Here is a 22463-nt window from a genome sequence, read left to right as displayed (position 1 = left end):
CATCAGCTGCTTCCCGTCACATGGCGGCCGGCGGGGGCGGGGCCGGGGCGGGGAGCGCGCCGGGGAGCGCGGAGCTACAGGGGACCGGGGGCAACGCCGGGCTTCGGGGAACGCCGGGCCGAGGGAACGGGAGGCGAGGGGGAACGCCGGGCCGAGGGGACGGGAGGCGAGGGGGAACGCCGGGCCGAGGGGACGTGAAGCGGGGGGAACGTAGGGACTGAAGGGACACGGGGCGGGAGGAACGCCGGGCAGAGGGAACGGGAGGCGGGGGAAACGCCGAGCCGAGGGGACGTGAAGCCGGGGGAACGCCGGGACTGAGGGGACACGGGGCTGGGGGGAAAACGCCGGGTCGAGAGGAAGGGGTGCTGAGGGGACACAGAGCCGGAGGAACACGGGGCCCGGGGAATACTGGACTGAAGGGACGTGGGGTCGGAGGAACTTGGGATCGGGGGAACGCCAGGCTTCGAGAACACGAGACGGGGGGTGGCGGGGAACGCTGGACTGATGGGACACGGAGCCGGGGAAGTGGGGCTGAGGGGACACGAGGTGGGGGGAAACACTGGGTTGAGCAGACGCGAGGCCGGGTCTCTGAGCATCTAAAGTGGAAGCCTTGAATTCGAGCGAGTAAAGATGGGGAGGTAAGGGTTGGGGATGGCATGGAGAGACCTAAGGGGCATCTCGAGGCTCAGGGAAGCTGCTGGGGCCATGCTGCTGAGTGTTAACTATCAGTCTAGCTGAAGGAGCTGGGAACCATGCGGGGGCTGGAATGCTGGCCTTGACAACAGCCCGGAGAGGGAGGGGTGCTGGAGAGCCCGGCCTGGAAAAGCCAAGGGGAGGGACGACAGGGGAGATGCGGTCAAGGCTACCCCCCCCCCCCCCCCCGCGCCGAGATTTTCCCCTGCATGTCCTCAGATGCTGGCACCTCGGGTCCTGGTCCTGTTTGCATCAGGTGCATTTAACGTGGAGCCAGGGTAGGAGAAAAGGGAGGTTTAGTAATTGCTTTAGTTCCTGTAGTCGTTCCTGGCTTTGCAGTTTCTCGTGGGCTCTGTAATCCCCCGGTAGTCTCCTGTCACCGCCCCACCCCCACACTGAAGGTCGCTCCAGTCCCTTTTCCTGTTCCCAGCCTGTGTTTTTTTTTTTCCCCCTCAAAGTTCAATCTCCCGATTTCCTTCCCTTTTGAGTCATGGATCTCTTTCTTTCTAATGTGGAGCCCGGGAAGGGAAAGTGATGGGTTTAGTCTTCCGTGTTTTTTGAGCCCGAAACCTTGCTTCTACAGTCTTGTTTTGTATGCTTCTCTCTTCCACCTAGCTTTTAGTCCAGGCACACTCTTCCATGACCCAGTTCTCAGGTCTCCTACACTATTCCCGCGGTTTACCAGTTGTCTGCTTTGAGGACACACGCGTGTGCGTGCACACACACACTTATTCATGTTTTCTACTTGCCTGTCCCCTTTCTCATCCTCCATTTTTACTTAACAGGCCCCCTTTCACATTCGATATCTAAAGGTATTTTTTTAAAAAACGTGTTCCCCACCATCAGCCCCGGGGTTCCCGTTATCTTTGTGATGTCCTTCCCGATCTTAGATCCCCATTTTATTCTCCAGACTTACTTTCCACTACTCTTTCCAGTTCTTTTTAACCTGCTTTGCTTCCCCAACCTCTACCATTTTCTCTTCAGTGTTCTTTGTGACTATGTCATTGTGGAGGCCAATGATACGGTCCCTAGTGTGTCACCACTAGGGGTGTGTGTGTGTGTGTGTGTTTGGCTGGTTTTGCCTGCAACATATATCAGCACATATTTGCTGGGTCTCCAAAGAGACCAGAAGAGGACATTGGATTCCCTGGAACTGATCGACAAATGATGTGAGCTGTCCTGTGGGCAGTGGACATTGAGCCCAGGTCCTCTGGAAGAGCAGCCAGTGCTCTGTTACAGAGCCATCTCTCTTTTCTGTACTTCATCTCCCAAATGTCCGTTTCCTGCTGCCTTCAGGGTCTCATTTTTAATGGTTTGTCTTGTTTCTATGTCGAGGTGCTGGAGACTGAACCCATTCGTAGTTAATAAACACTCTATCGGTCAGCTACACCCTTTCCTGTACTTACGCATCCAGTGAGCACAAGTCATGGAAAGTACAAGTGGCAACAGAGACAAAATAAAACCACCTTTTCAGCTCTTTTTACAAAGTTTTTTTAAAATGTCCATTTATCTATCTTGTGCGTATATGCAGCTAGTTGAGGGATCCCATGGTATGCGTGGTGGATGCTGGGGACAACACTTGGGAATAATTCCTCACCTACCATGTTGGTCCCAGAGATTGAGTTTAGGCTTGGAAGCAAATGCCTGTACAGGTTGAGTCACCTTGCTAACTGATGCTGGTTGGTTTGCTTTTGTTTTGTTTGTTTTTCTTTTTTTTAGACAAGGTCTCATTCTGTAGCCTAGGCTGGACTCAGGCCCACAGCCATCCTGCCTCAGCTTCCCAAGTGCAGGAATTACAGGCACAAGTCTGAACCCCGCATTCTTTTACATCCACTAGTAAGGCATAAATCAAGATCGTTGAGATATGTTTTAGAAAGTGGCTTTATTCCAAAGTCTCAAAAATTTATAACCTTAGAACTAATTTCTCCCAAATTTCCCCTATGAAATGGTAAGGTCAACCACGTTGAACCATCTGCAAGTTTTTCTTTGCAGCAGCTGGTAGCCCAGTCCTGTGGTGAGAAATTTGATTGGCACTTACTATACAAAGCTGTACCCAGTGAAAGTGATGCTTCCTGTACGCTTCCTTCTACAACTGTGAGAAATGGAGTGAATGCCAAAGCCACAGGAATGCAGAGCCTGTCTCCCATGACTGCTGGGGTTTGAGGGAAATCAGTGTGATTAAAACAACCGTGAAGTGGTTTTCTTCCAAGTTCTAACAAGTGGATCTCATCAGTTAACTAAGACGTGCAGATAAGAATTATTTTTTTTAAAGACTAATGCGAAAATTGCACTTGGGCCTTTAACACATACACCTTGAGATCTGGGTATGGATTGCATTAAGGGAAAGAGGAGATACGGGCTCCAGTTTTTCACAAAGCCTTAAAACAGTGCCTGGGCTCTTAACTGCCATTTTATAAATGTGCACACAGGCTGATAAAATTGACAATGATAACTGGTCAGGGCTTGAGAACAGCATTTGGCACCAAGCCCTCGAAAGTTCCCATTTGCTAGTGGGAAAACCCTCAAATATTTCCTATTGCCAGGTGTGCACACAAGAGGAAGCTGTGGGAAGCACCGAGTGATCTCATGAAACATTCACTATGGTCCCCGGCTAGCAACTTTCCGGCCAAACTTCTCTTTTAAAGTTGCCTCTGAGTCGCAGACAAAGTCGGGAACTCAGGCCTAAAAGGAAAGGCCAGCTCGCAGGACTGAAGGCAACCTGAGTAAAATGACAGAGACTGGAGTAATCCAGTGCCTGAGGCAACAGAGAAGTAAGAGATCTGCACTTCACAGCTATTCCCAAGGGCTCCAATTCACAGCTAGGTGGACTGCTCAGTGCCCTGAGCTCAGGATGGGCCATGCCAGGAATGGTTTCTTCACTTCAGTCCCTGCATCAAAGAGGATGGCCCCTCCTACACCTTGCAGGTACTTCCTTTAACCAGCTCCTCAGGAATCTTGGGGCCCCAGTGTTAGGAAGTCCTTAAAGCCTTAGATCTTTGTCCTGTTTGAGCAGGATGTGCACAAGTACGGAGTGCAAACTTCAAGTCAGATTTTCACGGTTAGCACAGACCTATTGCACCCTTAGAAGATCCCTGACTCCAGAATGTTTAGATGAAAACTTTTTAAAAATAAAATAAAAATCCCCAGAACCTAGCTGTCCCAAGCTAAAGTCATCACCCACTATTTTCTTTTGAAACTTACTGTCCTAAGTAAGTAGGCTGTTAACACACGCTCCCATTCCCAAGACAGACACTGAGGCCAAGTGGACTGTCCATTCAGTTCATATCAGGTGATGCTCTGTGAGGAACTGTTCCTCTTGCTCAGCACAGGAGACATGAGGAAAAGGAGTCTTAGGTCCATCCCTTAGGAGGCTTTTTTAACCGTAAGCAGATGTCTGTACACTGTGAAGGCTAGAAGGAAAGGTGCATCCCTCTCTAGGGGAAAAAGCACAGTTGGGGTGGGGGAAGCTGAGAGTCTACAAAGAAGGCTCCTGCAATAGCTCAGTGGAACCCCTCCCATGGCACTCTTACACCCTGAACTACCTCCTCCATCTCTTGGGAGCTTGGAAAGTTGGTACTACCTCACGGGTAATATTCTAGATGGAAAAACAGCTGCAAAACAAGAAGTAAGAATTCAAGCCTCAGTCTGACTCCCAGGCCCAATCCAACTACACATCCCTGCTGCCTGGTTCCTCACCTCAACAGTGATTAAAAAGACTCACCTCCATATACATGTTGGGGAAACTGGCTATAAACCTTGACTAGTGGCACAGTGCACGTGTACCGAGTGCCCCCCCCCACCCTCAATCAGTGTCTGTCACAGTAAATCACCTGGGTAGAGCCAAGTGTCACAGCCAAGTGGCCCCTCAGACACCACTGCAGTTTTGTCCCACACTGGCTGCTCCTTCCCAGTGCACTTCACACCGCTGAGGTGACTCACACCAAATGAGATCAGTGGGAGACGTTGGAAGGAGAGAAGCAGTGTCCGTGCTGCGGAGACCCCAGCGGTCCCTAACACAAGCTTCCCGGGGCAGCACGGTGAGAGGGCGGCCAAAACCGACTGAGCTTGCCAGACAGCGCTGACAGTGGATCATCCTCTTCCTCAAACTGGCTTGTCTTCCTCTTGAACCATGTCGCTTTGCTGTCCATCACTGTCATCTATTGGAGGTGAAAGAGATGGAATTGACTGACTTCAGAGCAGCAGGGGAAGTGTCTACCTTCTGACTCCTGTCATCTTGGTGACTTGTGAGCCGCAAGAACTGGATTTCAGGGAGGAAGTAGGGCAGGGGGTACAGCAATCTCCTTTTTGTTTTTTAGACAGGGTCTCAATGTAGCCCAGGCTGGCCCCATATCCTTACTATGTAACCAAGGATAACTCAACTGCTGATCCTCCCGCTTCTACTTCCCAAGTGCTGGCTTCTGCTACTATACCCGATTCTGAACTCAGGATCTAGAATGCCTGATGCTTGTCCTACATCACACTCCTGACTCAAGACCTGAAATGCCCTCTCTTCTCTCTACTCATTCAAACTCAACCGTTCTCACAGACCTGGCTCCAAGCCAAAGCTGGTCCAGACCAAAGCACCCCTTTCCAGCTCCCATCTTCCTTCCAGCTCCTATTCTTTTGTTGTTGTTTGTTTGAGACAAGGTATAACCCTGTCTGTCCTGGAACTCGCTCCTTCATCTCAGAGGTCCATCTGCCTGCCTCTGCCTCCTAAGTGCTGGAACTAACGGCGTGTCCCACCACCACCCGGTCTCAGGATTTTTAAATCTACCAACTACCAGATAATCAAATCCCTCCTTTAGCACACTTCTCTTAGGGCTTTCTCTTTGCGCTGGATACATGTTATTTCCATTTAAGCTTCCCCCATACACTTAATGTGTATACACATTAAAGCTTCCCCCATACACTTAATGTGTATACACATTAAAGCTTCCCCCATACACTTAAGGCCCCTGGCCTTAGGAGGCTGCCCGGGCATTCACAGACAATACAGGGCTTTTTTTCCTAATTCAACAATCCCCTTACTGCATCTTCTCCCATGGACTTCGTTGGATGATTTCTTCTCTGTGCTGGTAGTTAACTCGTGTCGATTATCTTACCCAAATGCTTGGGACCAGAGGTGATGTGGACTTTAGCTTGTGGGTAATTTGCATTTACAGAATGCAGATCAATCGGGTGGGGCACAAATCTAAATAAACATCAACTCTGTTTATTTCAGAGTTTCCTTAAGTAAGTCTCAGGTGTAGGTAACTGTATAAAATATCTCATTTTATTATTTATGTAGTGGGTGGAGGTGGAGGTCAGAGAACAACTTCGAGGAGCAAATTCACTCTTTCCATCAGGGACTGAGCTCTGGTCATCAGGCTTGGCAGCAAGACCCTTTACCCATTTAGCCATCTTGCCAGCCCCATGTTATACACTATTTTAAATAATCTTGTGCATGAAACAAAGTTCAAGTATCCTGACGCATCCATCAGACTTGTGGCATAGACTGACATTTAAATGTTTTACATTTTGGTTTTTTTGGGGGGAACAGCACTCGACCTAGCATGGAGTCTTGGGTTCTAGACTAAACTTGAGTCAGCTGACTTGCCTAGGTTTTAAGAAACAGCTCCTATTTATTAGAGACACCCTCTAGGAAAGCTGACTACACCGATTTGAGAGTCTGGAGGGGAGACAAGCTTACCCTGAAACTCCTGGAGTCCGTTCCCCATGCGGTCTAAATTCCCGTTGACCAGAGCAGTCACCCTGTGAACGCGTCCATGCTTGCTTATCTCTTTCGGCAACTCCTCTGCCTCATCTGTCTCCTGCTCCATCTCTTCAGCCCCATCTTCCTTGTTCTCCTCCTCCTCCTCCTCCTCTTCTTCCTCCTCCTCTTCCGAATCCACCAAAACCATGACGTCACCCATGTCCTGTCCCCTAATTTCCAAAAGAGAAAAAAAGAATCAGGAAGGTATCTTGTCTATCTCAACTCAAGCCCCACTGAAGAGACCACACGGGTCTCCTTGTAATCCTCTTATGATTATGGGAAATTCTTCCCGCATCCGGTACAGCTTAGTTGTGACGGTGAGACTGTAACTTCAGGATAAGACTTAGGCACCGATTGTGAGAGATGGTGGCCATGTCTTTTGTGGGTATCTGTTTATATGCTGTCCCTACGGTGTTGTCCCAGGTGTCTAGCACAGTATTTCTCTCTCTCTCTCCCTCTCCCTCTCTCTCTCTTTTTTTTTTTTTTTTTTGGTCTTTCTAGACAGGGTTTCTCTCTGCCCTGGCTATCCTGGAACTCACTCTGTAGACCAGGCTGGCCTCAAACTCAGAAATCCACCTGCCTCTGCCTCCCAAGTGCTGGGATTAAAGGCGTGCGCCACCACTGCCCGGCTTAGCAGAGTATTTCTCAATGTAGAATGTATATAAATGCTGCATTCTGGGCTGGAAGTGTAGCTCAGTGGCTGGGGTGTTTGCCTAGTAAGTATGTATGCATGGTAGAGAGCGCCTGCAATTCTAGCACTTGGGAGGCAGATGCAGGAAGATCAGAAGTTAAGTCATCTTTGTCCATCACAGTTGAGTTTGAGGCCAACCCAGAATACCTAAGAACTAGTCTCAAACAAACAAATAAACAAGCCAGAAAAATAAAACAATAAAATAAAAACCAAGTTTTTTCCTCAAATGGCCTTATTTCTGTCTCACTCCTACAGATCTCTCCCCAGGTAAGGTCATCTCTCTCTCTAACTGCAGGTGGGCCCTGTGTCCAGCATCCTGGCTTAGAACTGCTCTTACTTTACACAGCTGCAGCCTGCCTTGCCCAGCCACAGGCTCAAGGAGGGAATGATGTGTTTCCAGCTGAGCACGGGCCCAGGGGCACCACGTTCACACCTCCTCACACCTCTTCGTGAAAGGGATGGAGGGATGCAGGCTCAGAGGACTGGGAATCCCTGATTGGTACCCACTGCCCGTGAAATGAGCCAATTCAAGCCACATTAGACTAAATTAAAGGCAGCTTTATTTGGGAAGCCGCTCCCCAGTGGGTGGGAGTTCACCGGCCCCAAGGATTGAGGACAGGGGTGGTGGGGGTTGGCGAAGGGTGGAGAGAAAGGGAGGGCATACAGAGAAAGGAGAGAAGGAGGAGAGAGAGAGAGAGAGAGAGAGAACCAAAATATCTAGATTATTATAGACAGGAGCCTCTGGGGAAGGCAGTCCTGGGCTGGAAAGTTCAAGGTTTGGGGCAGGGTATGCCAGGTAGGGACTGAGGGATGCTGGGAGAACCTGGAGGCCAGGTCTTGCTTTGATATACAAAATATTCACCTCAGTCCCTTGTCCCTGGGTCAGAAACCAAAGGAGACCCTGTACAAAAGATCGGCAACTGGGGCCTAGGTCCATGGTTCCACAGCCACTTCCCAGAAGGCCTCACGGTGTCTCCTGTGAATAATCAGCCTGGGAGTGACAAATCTGCCTGGACAATGGCCCTTAACAAGAGCAGCAAAGGGAATGGCTTCCCACGAAAGAAGGTTCTAGACCAGTAAGATCCCGTTGTGGAAAAAATGAGAGAATAAGGAACTAATTGTTCACGGATCATAAAGAAGAATTCTCTCTACTGCCCAGGATCACCTTAGGGAAATAAAATATACAAATTCCACGTGTTTACTTTTCCTTGGCTGAATTTTCCCGTGGGGGCGGGGACTTCGGGACATGCTTAGACTTGTCTTCCAAAGCATTTGAGGGGCTGGGACTTCCTTTTAACTTTTAGTAAACGAACTAGAAGCCAACACTTGAGTAACCTGGCTGGAGTGGATACAGAGTTCCTATGTTTCAGCATGCTCTTCCTGAAGCTTTCCACTGTAAAGGGGCACAGGACTCTGGAATCCATCAGACCTGGGTCAGAGGACAGACCCTACCATCTTCCTCCTTAATTCACCTGCAGAAATCACTCACTCCATTGGGTCTCCACCTCCTCTGTGAAACAGACACACCACCCCCACCCCACTACATCACCAAGATGGAGGTTTTCCCACAATGCCTCAGTAAGCTCCCGGCTCAGGGTCAGGCACACAGTAGATCCCATCATTGTTATTGTTCTTATAAAGGAATAAGAACAACAATGACAAGGAATTATGGGAAAAGACTTTGGATTAGAATCCCCAAGTCACTCACCTGAATGTGCTTCCTGCTGAAAGAGAGAAAAAGAAGAGAGAGGTAAGCTCTGGACACATTGGTTCATTCTCAATCACCAATGACTGAGGAGATAACTCAAGAGCCTGAGGCCCTAAGATCAAAGTCAAATGCCTAAGAAGCCAGACATAGCTGTATGTTCCTGGGACCGCATCATTAGGGGTGTGTGACCCGTGAAGTCCAGGATATTGCTGGCCAGTCAGCCTAGCCAAAGAGGTGAGCACCCAGTACACACAGACCCTGTCCCAAGCTAGTAAAGCAGAGTAAAAGAGGAAAAAAACCCAACATCGTGCTCCGGCCTCTGCATGGACACACATGGGCACACACAACCACACATTCCTGTGCACACAACACATACATGTACAGAGCAAATAATAAAGGTGTAACTAAGTATCTTAAAAAGAAACTAACACTGGCAAAGCATGAACATCTAAGAAACATTCTAAGTTCGTGATGACATACTTAAGTGCCTCTTTATCCTGTGTATATAGGGTTGCAATGAGGCTTTATAGGACGGGCCACTAGGTGGAAGCTGGATCTGAAGTTACTGACAGTTGTGAGCTACCATATGGATGCTGGGAATCAAACCCTGATTCTCTGGGAGAGCAGCCAATGCTCTTAACTGCTTTGCTATCTCTCCAGCCCCGCCCACAGCTTTTTTTTTTAAAGCCCCGGGGGTTGGGGGGGGAAGGCTGGAAACTCAATGGGATCTTACCTTTCCAGCAGAAAGCAGGGCTGTAATACAGCATGAGGCCTGAAACGATGGCCAGTCCCAGCAGAAGGAGGCTCACCACCGTGCCCACGATGCCCCCGATGTTCATAGGTTCTGTGAAGAGATCACGCCATGAGCCCTTTCGCTTGGTCGCCTGAAACCTCCTCTCTTTAGCCCAAACCTACCTTCCGTCTCATCTTGGTTTTGTGTCCACACACCCTCTCCAAAATCAACCTCAGGCAGATAGAACTGACGGAGTCAGGCGAAGCATGTAACATCAAAGGATAATGCAGAGCTGGGTAACTCCGTGTGGACTAGACCCTAGGACTTATCCAAAGCCCCAGCTTTGTATCTCACAGTGAACATGGTGACCAATGGACCAGGACTTTGGGGCAAGGGACCATGCCACCAGACAGACAACCTGATAAGGTCGAGCTGATTCAGGAAACCCGGCAAATTCTAATAATTTGAGACATTTAAATCTACTCTCGACCAGGTTCCTGTCCTGGAACACGTGATCACGACAGCCCACTGAGAAGACTGTGACAATCAGTCAGGTAGGGACCACATCGGAAGTCCTCTCACATGCAAATGAGGCATCCCTAACATCTCAGACTGAGCCAATAGAAAGCACCCGCCTTTAGACCCTAACCTACCCCAAAATGTTTATAAGATCCTACCTACAGGGCTGGTGAGATGGCTCAGTGGTTAAGAGCACTGACTGCACTTCCAGAGGTCACGAGTTCAAATCCCAGCAACCACATGGTGGCTAACAACCATCTGCAATGATATCTGATGCCCTCTTGTGGGGTGTCTGAAGACAGCTACAGTGTACTTACATATAATAAATAAATAAAAATTAAAAAAAAAAGATTTAAAAGAAAAAAAAAAAAAGATCCTACCTACAAAGGTATAAACCAGCTCAGAGTGCCTGTCCTGTTGTGCTGTATCACTCTATGGAACCCGGCCAAACCATCCAGGTGCACAATCCCATCTGCTGCCACTTCCTGCTGGGTGGCCCTGACTTGGCCCCTAGCTGCCCACTGCATCTTGCTGCCTGCCAGACTCTGGGACAGCGGTGGCCTTGGAAGAGACCCAGCAGCCCACTTTGCTCTGGGTTCCCTCTGAGAACCACAACTCTTTGGCTACTCTGGTCAGGCCAGAACCCTACAGATTCCCCATGGACAGCACCCGGTATGCAGACAGACTAGCGCAGGACAGAGTTATTTATTTATTCGTCTGTTTGTTTATTTATATCTGTTTTTCCCCAAGACAGGTTTCTCTGTGTAGCTCTGGCTGTCCTGAAACTAGTTCTACAGACAAGGCTAGCCAGAACTCACAGAGATCTGTCCACTTCTGCCTCAGGAAGGAGAGGAGCAAAGGTATGCGCCACCACTGCCTGCCCAGGACAGAAGTGTGGTATGTTGAGTGGTGACACAGGCCTGAGGTAGAAGGATCACAAATTCAAGGCCAGCCTGGTCTACAGAGGAAGTTCCAGCCTAGCCAGGGCTACACATCAAGACCCTGTCTCAAAACGGAAAACAGGCAGGAGAGGAACTTGATGTTGTTTTAAGAGGGGACTAAAGAAGCAGGGGACAGCTGGAGCTGGCTCAAACCTAAGCAACGTGGGAGGGGCCAAAGGAAGGAAAGAAACTTGATCCAACCGCATACCACCCACAAAAATCAAGTCTGAATTAAACCGTGATGGGAGAATGTTAAAACCATCTGAAGAAACTGTAAGAAAGCCAGGCATGGTGGCAGACACCTGTAATTCCAGGTACTCTATCAACGCTGACTACAAAATCAAAGCTATCAGTCAATGCCGCACGACACTGAAGATGCTCTGTGCCCTCCCTGCCATGGAAAATACTCGCCCAATTTAATTCTCTTCATTGTGGTTGTGCGTGTGCTCATACGTTAGTGCACGCGTGTCACAGCACGTGCATGGAGGTCAGAGGTCACCGTGAGGCAGTCAGATCTTTCCTTCCACTACGTGGGCCCCCAGAGATCCAACTCAGGCGGTCAGACCTGGCAACTATTCACAGAGCCATCTCGCCAGCCCGCAATTTAATTCTCCGTGTAAAAGTAAGCACTGTGTGTCTATCTCACTAGTAGACTGATTTGCTTTCATATCTAAAGAACGATCAAAGTGCATGTATATCCCGAAAATGTTTTCCTAAAGAAAAAAAATTGCTTTATGATTTATTATCAGTAAAGGTTTGATCTGTGCACCTGTTTTATGCATCTTCACACCCGGGGCCCTGGAAAAATGACAAACATTTAAGCGGCAGCTCTGGTTTAACGGAACCCTCCCTCCCTCTCTCCTTCCTTCCCTCCAGTTCCTCATTCCTCCTTTCTTGTTTGCAGACATGGTCTGGAGCCTAGACTGGCCTCCAACTCTCTTATTTAGCTGAGACAGCCTTAACAGACAAGTAAAGAGAATTTAATTTGGGGTATTTCACACTGCAGGGCACAGAGCGTCTTTGACGTCACTGAGAGTTGACTGACTGATACTGAGTTTATAGTTGGCATCCCTTGGAGCTTGGAATTACAGGCGTCTGCCATCTTTACAAACTCAGCAAGAGCTGACCTCCACCTCCTGAGCGCTAAGACTGCAGGCGGGTGCACCGCCATGCCCAGTTTATGAGGTGAGAGAGATGGAATCCAAGGTTTTTATGTCTTAAAAACTGTTACGACATAAACATTTCTAGAATTTTCCCTGGTCCCCATAGGGTCCCCTTATTTGTTGTAAGTGGGACAGCAGAGACCTACGTGCTCACTTTCCTGTTACAATTCACTGCTTTTACTGTACATGTGTATGCACATACATGCACACATGTAAGTAAGCATGTTCTAGTACATTCTTTTTTTTTTTTTTTGGTTTTTCAATACAGGGTTTCTCTGTGTAGCCCTGGCTGTCCTGGAACTCACTCTGTAGACCAGGCTGGCCTCGAACTCAGAAATCCGCCTGTCTCTGCCTCCCAAGTGCTGGGATTAAAGGCGTGCACCACCACCGCCCGGCTCTAGTCCATATTCTTTGATGAGTAAAAGGTGTGATTTTTGTGTGTGTGTGTTCTATGCATATATTGGCGCTCCCAGAATTAGACGCCAATTTTCTCAGGCACCCTGTCAAACCACAGGCAAGGACACACCATCTTCAGTTGATCATGGCCCATAAAGGGAGGCTCCCAAGCCACCCCCTCAATGGTACCAGATGCTCTAAGGCTCTTAACCTTTGGAGGACCCCCCTGAGCACCCACCTTTCACACTCAGCCAGATGTCCACCGCCCTCACCCCAATGAGGTTGTCAGCCCGGCAGAAGTAAAAGCCTCCATCCAGGTCCTGGGAACAGTTGTGGATGGTGAGAGAGGAGCTCTGGCCCTGCTGGGTGATGACGTGGCGGCTGCTCGGCTGGATGGCTGCCTCTGGCTGCGTGAGGTTCCTCAGCCACCGGATCCTTGCAGGTGGGTTGGCTCCTGTCACTTGGCAGGTGAATGTCACACTGCCCCCCACGAAGCAAGTTTTCATGGGCTGGGAGGTCAGTAAGGGGCTCGCTGGTGGCCAAAAGAGGGTTAACAGAGACAAATGTTTTAGGAAGCGTGGAGCCATGGCCTATCCTTTCCCAGCAAAAACAAACAAACAAACAAACAAACAAGCAAACAAACAAAAAAAAACCCAATGCTCGCGATTCCCGCAGATGCTGGTCCTCCAGAATAAAACTTAATGTCTATCAGGTACTTACTACATACAAGGAACTATATGCAAAGGAGCCCTACTCACTCTCAAAAGTACCTTGACTTTATTCCCATTTTGTAGAGAAGGAAACTGAGGCACAAAGAAAGCCAAGTGAGTGTCTCAGCTAGGGTACAGGGTAACCTCCTGTCCCACTTTTCCTAGGACTAAGAAGACACCCGGGACAGGAGGCTTTCCATGGAACACCATTACACTTCTGGGTGGAACCCAATAGGTTGACGACCATGGACCCTGAGACCCAAGCACCAGGCCCTGTCACCTAGCATGTTACACATCTATGTAAAAGTACACGGCCCAGTGAGAGGGCTCAGTGAGTGTAGAGGCTTGTGGCCAAGCCCGAGGTTCTGAGCTGGATTCCTGAGACACACATGACAGGAGAGAAGTTATACCAGAAAAGTTATCCTCTGACCTCTATGCTTGCACTGTGACATGTGGACACACACACAGAGACACAGACATAAAGTAAGATAAGTACTCTGACCATGTTAAACAAGGATACACAGGCCAACAAGGACCAATGGATTAAAGGTATGGTCTAGGACCGTGAACATGACAGTCCCATGACATAAGTTCTATGCTCTTACGGGGGTGAAAGTCAGGTTGCTAACAAAACTGGCTCCTTTTGCATGCTCCCGGGAGACTATGCCTCACAGGTGGTTCCTTCTGTTTTTCTTTTTCTTTTTTTCTTTTTTTTTTTTTTTTGAGGCAGGCGTCATATAGCTCAGGCTGTCCTTTGAACTTGCTATATGGCCGAGGCTGGCCTTGAACTCCTGAGCCTCTGAGCTTCCATGCTCAGAGTTCCTTTTTTTTTTTTTTTTTTTTTTTGGTTTTTTGAAAAAAGGTTTTTTCTGTTTAGCCCTGGCGGTCCTGGAACTCACTCTGTAGACCAGGTTGGCCTCGAACTCAGAAATCCTGCCTCTGCCTCCCAAGTGCTGGGATTAAAGCCGTGCGCCACCACCACCTGGCTTCAGATTTCCTTCTTTTTGAGTATGTATTTTTATTTTTAATTACATGTATGTGACACACACGGGGGTTGGGGTGGATGTGTGACCGTGTATGCGTGCTCTCAAAGGTCAGAGGTGTGAGAGCCCTCTGGAACTAGCTTTGCAAACCGCCTGGAAACTGGAACCTTACAATGGGTTTCAGTCCTTCATGAGCTTGAAAAGCTAGCTCCCTTCATCCCTGAGCCATCTCGCCACCCCCTCTTTTTCTCTTTCTTGGTTTTAGGTTTTGTTTTGTTTAGGACAGGTTCTCACTAGGTAGCCCAGGCTAGTCTGAAACTTACCATGGAGAGCAGGCTAGCCTGGAACTCACAGATACTAACTTCCTGGCTCTGCCTCACAAGTGGCTGGATTACGGGTATTGGCTCCATGCCTCTCCTCACATCTCTTTAATATCTTCTTTCTGTGATCCTATTACTCCATGATTCTGACTTCCCATCCCCCTCTTATAAGGATGCACAGGGTAACACTGGGACCACCCAATAATCCAGAATGACTTATAAAGGCTCTAGGGACCAGGACCCAGCCTCCTACAGTGGAACACTATTCCGTCTACCACAGAGCTGCCCTGGATGATTTACCATGCAGTGCTGTGGCCTCCTGCCACACGGCTATTTCCTCTCTACACTCCTAGCAGGAGGGAGGAGGGAAGATCAAATGCTCAGGTAGTTACAGCCTCACTCAGTCTCTGTATGTAGTTGAGTCACCATGCTGTGCTCCCTGGGTCACCATGCTGTGCTCCCGTGAGTGCCCCCTCATCTTTCTACAAGAAGGCCCAGTAAGCTCAGTGGCTCCTAGCTACTGAGATGCTTGTTTTCGTCTCCCCAAGGAAAGCCACACAACACTGCGGAGTCGTCTGACTTGAGTCGGATGAGAGAGGTACCAAGGCCGGAAATGATCCATTTGTCTCCTACATGGGAAGCTCTCTCTCGAACACATACTCTTCCGGGATGGGCTAGGACAGTGGGTCTCAACCTTCCTAGTGCATGGATGCTTTAATACCATTTCTCATGTGGTAACCCTCCCCCGACCATAAAATTGCTTTCATTGCTCCTTCATACCTGTATTTTTCCTAGTCATCAATCATAACGTAAATATCTGATATTCAGGATATGTGACCCATAGAAGGGTCGAGACCCACAGGTTGAGAACCGCTGGGCTAGGAAGTCGCCTTTAAAGGGTTTTCCCACAGTGACTCTCTGGGATCCTGCCTGGTAGAATGGAACCACTCTCTCAACGGTAGACCCAAAGGAGAAGCTAGGGTGTCAGACCTGGCACCCTGGGAAGAGAAGAAGAGGGAAGGGGAAGGGAGAAGGGAAGAGAGGCCAAAAGGCTAGGTAGAACCTCCAAGTTTGGTGATCAGGTCAGATCACCAGAAGAGAACTGCGTAAGCCTGAGAGGCTTCCTGGGACACTCAGGAAAGATATCCTTCCTCAAAGTGGGATAGCCTTCCCTCCCTCTCCGTGGGAAACCCAGATCTCCTTCTGAGTCCTGATGCCAGTATCAGTGGCAAGCCTTCTGGGACTGTCAAACTAGAGCCTCAGAAATGGCTGCTTCTTCCTTAAGTGACCCTGGCCCCCCCCCCCCGCGCGACGGGTCCCTAACCCCCAACCAGAGGTCACAGTCATGACTAGTCCTGACAAGCAGAGCATGCTCCCTCTTCATCACCCATGGGGCTGAAGAGACGGCTGAGAACAGTGAAGAGCTATGCTGGCTAATCCTACGTGAACTTTGACACAGGGTGGAGTCACAGGAAATGGAGCCTCCATTGAGAAAAGTAAGATGGGGCTGCACACGATGCAAGACAATAGAGCATTTTCTTAATTAGTGATTGACACAGCAGAGGGCCCTGCCCACTGTGGGTGGAGCCATCCCTGGGCTGGTGGTCCTGAGTTCTATAAGAAAGCAGGCTGAGCAAGCCATAGGGAACAAGCCTGTAAGCAGCACCCCTCCATAGCATCTGCGCCAACTCCTGCCTCCAGATTCCTGCCCTGTGCGAGTTCCTGTCCTGAGTTACTTCCATGACCAACACTAAAGTGGAACAGTAACCCAAATAAACCCTTTGGCTTTGGTCATGGTGTTTCAGCACAGCAATAGAAACCTGAACCAATGCCGGGTGGTGGTGGCGCACGCCTTTATTCCCAGCACTTGGGAGGCAGAGGCAGGTGGATTTCTGAGTTCGAGGCCAGCCTAGACTACAGAGTGAGTTCCAGGACAGCCAGGGCTACACAGAGAAACCATGTCTGAAAAACCAAAAAAGAAAAAAAAAAAAAAAAGAAACCTGAACCAAGACAAGGGCACTTATATTCTTGCGTAGGACCTGGGTTCTGTTCCCAGCATCCACATGGTGACTTACAACCATCATCTCTAACTCTTCTTCCAGGAGATCCAATGCCCTCTTCTGGCCTCCAAGGGCACCAGGCACTCATGTGGTATACAGACATACAGGTATAACAGCCACATACGAAAACTGTCACACACCCTTGACTAGTATGGCACGTAGCCATTCAAGGGTTTATCTGAGAGGATACAGAGGGCAAGGATAGGAAGAAAGGCTCCAGAAGACGTGGGGCCTGTGGAGATCTGTGTGCAAGTGGGCACAGATTTGAGGGCCTTCATATGACGGGCTGCCGAGGGTGGCCCTTCAGGAATTCTTCAACCAACTGACCTGCAGGCCACTTTGAGATGGCTGCAGTGGACCACGGTGGCTCTCTGTCTGTGGTCCCGCTAATTTGGAGGCTGAGGCTGAAGGGTCACTTGAGCCCAGGAACTCAGAACCAACCTGGCAATCTAGTAAGCCCGCCCCCTTTTGTGCATAATGCTCTGACCCCAGCCCCATTTTCCTTTTTTCTCTCTCTAGAGACAGGATCTTGGGCTAGGGGATGTCAGTGGGAGGACATCCTACTATGCGCTGTGTGAGACAGCACTCTACACCATGTGAGATCTGGAGTCTTATCTCTAGCACAAAACCGAGAAGGCAGACCAACTGTGTCCCGAGGCTCGGTCCTACAAACGGTCACTTCTTCTGCCTGGCTCAGCCCGTCTTGTATCATGGGCTCTCAGGAAACTGGGTCACCACGCTGGGAGGGTGGGTCCAGAAGAGGACGCTCCGGCAGCCCCATGGAGGGCAGTACCATGTGGGAAGAAGGCAGCTCGCCACGCTTGTGAGTGAGTACCTAGGAAGACTTATCTTTCATGATTTCAACACCGGAACTTCTAAGTCTTCGGGCTGGGACTTCCCAACCCCCCCCCCCCCCCCCCCCCCCCCCCCCCCGCTCTCCAACACTTCAAATTCTTTAGAAGAGACACACAGTCGCACCCTACCAGAAATCCTCAGGGAAAAATGTTTAAGCTACCAAGTTTGGGGGGAGGGGGTCCTCTGTTACATAATAAGGAGGACAAACAGAGGCATCATATCTGTCCTGATCAGTGTGCCAGGCTGAGCGACTGAAACGGAGGGCACAGACACACAGCCAGTGTCTGCTGAGATAATGAACCTGTGCCAGGCATCTTTAGACATCTTTAAACATCGAAGGCAATAGCCATGAAGCACAGGGACAAGCGGGAGGAATTCTGGGTATTCCAACACTGACTTTCTCTCCCAGGACTACCATCAAACGATTCTTTGAGAAGAAAGGAAGACAGGTGAACCCCAACCCCTGGACAAAGCAAGGCAGACTCACAGATCTGTACCACGCAGCTGGCTCCAGGCTCTGGTCCCAGTATGTGGCTCCCAACGCATTTGAACTTCTTGCCCTCCGACAGCTGCGACAGGTTCAGCGTTTGCAGCTTTGAATTCCCCATGATCATTCCTCCAGGTTCCTCAGTCCACAGGAAGGTCGGGTCAGGGTATCCCCCATCCCAGTTACAGGTGAGTTCCAGAGTAGTTGATTCTGAAGATACCGCCACCGAGCACTGAGGAGCAGCTGACGAAGGGGGCCCTGCAAAAGAGTGGAGGAGAACATGGTTCATCTCAGACTCTGAGTCAGACAGCAGGGTATGTGTGTGTGTCTGTGTGTCTGTGGGAGTGCTTCAGTCTGTGTGTGTCTGTGTATGTCTGTGTGTATCTGTCTGTGTCTATGTCTGTATATGTATGTCTGTGTGTACATCTGTATGTCTGTCTGCCTGTGTATCTGTGTGTGTGTCTCTGTGTGTGTGTTACAGCATCAGCGTCTCAGAGAGCCATTAAGGCCACCTAATCTACTTTCAGAAAGGCCCTATTGGGCTGGGGGCAGGGGGGAGGGTGTAGCTCAAATAGTATATGTCTTGCCTAACATGCACAATGCCATGGGTTGAATCCCTAGCACCCCACAAAATGGTTGTGGTGGTACTCGTCAGTAATACTAACACTGGGGAGGCTGAGGTAGGGGGATTAGGAGCTCAAGGTCATCTTTGGCTACTTATCTAGTTCAAGGATAGTCTGGGATACAGAGATACTATTGAGGAGAAGGAGGAGGAAGAAGAGGAGGAGGAAGAGGAAGAGGAGGAAGGGGAGAAAGAGGAGGAGGAGGAAGAGGAGGAAGAGGAGAAGGAAGAGGAAGAGGGAGAGGGAGAGGAGGAGGAGGAGAGGAGGAAGAAGAGGAGGAGGAAGAGAAGGAAGAGGAGGAAGAGGAAGAGGAGGAGGGAAAGGAGGAGGAGGAAAGCAGAGAGTGTCAGATGGCTCAGTGAGTTAACAACAATCTCCATGCAAGGCTTACCACCCAGCTCCAATGCCTGCAGCCCACACTGGAAGCAGAGAACCAACTCCCAGATGTCAGCCTTCGACCTCCAATCACCTGCACTTCATACACTTACAAATTAATTTTTAAAAAACCCTGAGACTAGCCGGGCTGTGGTGGCGCACACCTTTAATCCTAGCACTTGGGAGGCAGAGGCAGGTGGATTTCTGAGTTCGAGGCCAGCCTGGTCTACAGAGAGAGTTCCAGGACAGCCAGGGCTGCACAGAGGAAACTCCGTCTCAAAAAGACAAAGCAACAACTACAAAGCATTAACTAGGACTCTAGCATCTGAGATAAGAACACAGTGAGCTGGAGAGATGGCTCAGTGGTTAAGAGCACTGGCTGCTCTTGTGGAGGACCAGCGTTCGATTCCCAGCACCCACACAGCAGCTGAGAACTGTCAGTAATTCTAGTTTCAGGGAATCTAGGGCCCTCTTGTGGCCCTCCTGGGCAGCAGACATGTGCACAGTGGAATTACATACAGGCAGGCAAGCTAAGAACAAAAAAAAAAAAAAAAAAAGAGGAGAGAGTCAGTAAGACAGAGGGGCTGGTAGATGGCTCAGGACGCAAAGGTGCTTGTTGCTAAGCCTGAGCAGCTGAGTTTGATCCCTGGGTTACCTCTGACGTCTACATGGCACACCTGTGCCCTCATAAATGCACACAAACAATACATAAACAGAAAAGTCCAGAATATGCAAACCCAGGGATCAGGGTCGTTGGAGCTCATGATCAGAGAGTGAAGCGGCTACCCGATGGGGCTGAGGCTTCCTATGCAATTAGCTCTGGGTTGTGACACCCCCAGTCTGGAACTGCTGTTAGGTGGTAGAAACCTTAAGAGATGGGACCTTAGTGAGGGGTTTTGGGTATGTGGTCGGTATGGCCTCAAAGGGGATTGTGGGACCCTAGCCACTTCCTGTCTCTCTTGCACCCAGGCGCGACGTGAACGAGTCCCTTTGTCACGTGTTCAAGTCATGACATAGCCCAAAGCAACAAGGCCAAAGAGACCTTTCCTTTCCATAAGTAGATTGTGTCGGGGCCACTGATTTAGTGTACCCAAAAGCTGCTTAGTACAGATGACTGAACACCACCACCAAGGTGCTAAACACCAAAATGTTGTACCTTTGTGTGTGGTGAGTGTACATGCGTGCACTATGTATGTGTGTACGTGCACGTATGCATGTGCACAAGTATGTGCATGTGTGGTGAGTGTGCCGGTATGTCTGTGTGTGTGCATGTACACATGTGTGTGCAAGTGAACATGTGGAGGCCAGGCGTCAACCTTGCATGTTGTTCCTGAAGGATCTTCCACCTTATTTTTTTGAGACAGGGTCTCCTTACTGGTCTAGAATGTGCCCCGTAGGCGAGGCTGGCCAACCAGTGAGCCCCAGGAATCCTCTGCCTTAGCCTCCTCAGCTTAGGGGTACAGATACAGACCCTGTTTACCATACCCTGTTTTTTTACGTGAGTGCTAGGGACTGAACTACATTTCTCATGCTTGTAGGGCAAACACTCACTCCCACTCCCAGCCCCCATGCTTTTTTTTTTTTTTGGTGACAGTCACTTCATAGCAAAAACTGGCCTAAGACTCATGATAGTCCTTCTGCCTCAGCTTTCCAAATGCTAGGACTACAGCGATAAGCCACCATGACCAGTTTGTATAGACCTTGAAACGTTAATACTTTCCCCCCCCGTTAAAAATAAATGTATTTATACGTATAAAATTATAAATGAATAAAATTTCTAATTTTATAAATTATATAAATAATTTGTGTAAAGAACAGAAATAATTTATATAAATAGAAATAATGTATATAAATAATATACAATTATTAAATGTATAAAAGCTCTGTATTAGTTTCCCTCTAAAGCTTAGAGGGCTCTGCTACATTCCAGATAAAAGATGCTCTAGAAAGGATAACCCTCGCCTGACAGTCCACATATGCGCATGTACGTTGAAGAAGGCAATGAATCGTGTTAGAATCTGGGCATGGGCATGCAAGAGAGTATTATACAGCCCTGAAAAGCAACAGGGCACTAAAACATACTGCAGGGCCACAGAGTAAAGACAACTAACTGTGCGCGGCAGAAGCAAGCAGCGTTAAGCTCAAAGGAAGACAGGAAGACGCACAGACGCGGTTCACGGAGGGGCGTGCTGCTTACGCACAGTAGACCAGGAGCTCGGTGGTCACCTTTCGCTGTCTCCCGCTGAGCATGTTGGTGGCTGAACAGGTATAGTTGCCTTGGAGCTTCTGGGACATCAGCATCAGCGTGAAGCTGTTGGCCGACAGGTTCTTTCCGAGGGACTCCGGGGTGCTGTGGGTCTGGATCCACCACTCCACCTCGGGCGGAGGCTGCGCGGCGCTGCAACAGCGGAAGTCCACCTGGGAGCCCCTGGCTGCGTACAGGGTGCCGTTGGGGAGGGTGCCGGTGGCTGAGATGTTAACCTCAATGTGGGCGAGGCCACCTGGGAATGACAGGGGAGCGATGATGGGGATGAATGGACGCGGTGGGGTTCGAGCGCCTCCACAGCACTAAGGGAACCAGACAACAAGAACCATAGACTTATGGACACTGGCTGTGTGCCAAGGCTGCGCTCACTTGATCTTGGACAGTTAAATGAAATTGGCTGAGGACAGATGAGTACTTCCTTTAAAAAAAAAATACTTAGGCCGGGCGGTGGTGGCGCACGCCTTTAATTCCAGCACTTGGGAGGCAGAGGCAGGTGGATTTCTGAGTTCGAGGCCAGCCTGGTCTACAGAGTGCATTCCAAGAAAGTCAGGGCTACACAGAGAAACCGTGTCTTGAGGAACCTAAATAGATAGATGATAGATAGATAGATAGATAGATAGATAGATAGATAGATAGATAGATAGATAGATAGAAAGAATACTTTCCAGGTTGGAGACACACTCAGCAGTTAAGAGCACTGACTGCTCTTCCAGAGGTCCTGAGTTCAATTCCCAGCAACCACATGGTGGCTCACAACCACCTGTAACTCTAATTCCAGAGGAACTGATGCCCTCTTCTGACCTCCACACAGAACATCTATATAAATATGTTATATATGCATATATACATACATACATATATATAAATCTTGCCAAGAGGCTCAGGGGTTATGAGCACTGGCTGCTCTTGCAGACGACCCAGGTTCTATCCCCCCGCGCACACACACACACACACACACACACACACACACACACACACAGGGGCTCACAACCGTCCTTCACTCCACCCCCAGGGCTCTTGACAGCCTTTTCTAGTCTCCACGGGCTCACACACAATGCACAGACATACATGCAAACAAAACACCCCTACCTATAAAAAGTCCCTTACAAGAAAAAAAGCAGGTAGGCACAAAAGAAGAAGTAACACTTTGGGCCTGAGACTGATCTCCTATTGAGGGCCCCCCCCCAA

General features: G+C 49.3%; 1 protein-coding gene across 2 annotated transcripts in view; it reads right to left on the bottom strand.

The window, feature by feature from the left end:
• Positions 1-2556: 2556 nt before the first annotated feature.
• Vsig10 (V-set and immunoglobulin domain containing 10) overlaps positions 2557-22463 on the bottom strand; it is a 31990-nt gene continuing 12083 nt past the window's right edge. The window contains exons 3-9 of one of the 2 annotated variants that reach the window (XM_028765527.1): positions 21211-21510; positions 18012-18269; positions 12835-13128; positions 9578-9688; positions 8845-8860; positions 6383-6615; positions 2557-4850 (exon numbers count right to left, since the gene is read on the bottom strand). In XM_028765527.1, the coding sequence (XP_028621360.1) occupies positions 4795-4850; positions 6383-6615; positions 8845-8860; positions 9578-9688; positions 12835-13128; positions 18012-18269; positions 21211-21510 (1268 nt within the window). In that variant the 3' untranslated portion in view covers positions 2557-4794. The remainder of the gene's footprint in view (positions 4851-6382; positions 6616-8844; positions 8861-9577; positions 9689-12834; positions 13129-18011; positions 18270-21210; positions 21511-22463) is intronic. The other variant, XM_028765528.1, reaches the window with a different exon arrangement.

The sequence above is a fragment of the Grammomys surdaster genome, unplaced genomic scaffold (assembly GCF_004785775.1).
Source record: "Grammomys surdaster isolate TR1022 unplaced genomic scaffold, NIH_TR_1.0 164, whole genome shotgun sequence".
NCBI classification, from domain to species: domain Eukaryota; kingdom Metazoa; phylum Chordata; class Mammalia; order Rodentia; family Muridae; genus Grammomys; species Grammomys surdaster.
The sequence above is the reverse complement of the archived record's forward strand: the minus strand, read 5'-3'. Positions and strand labels throughout refer to the sequence as shown.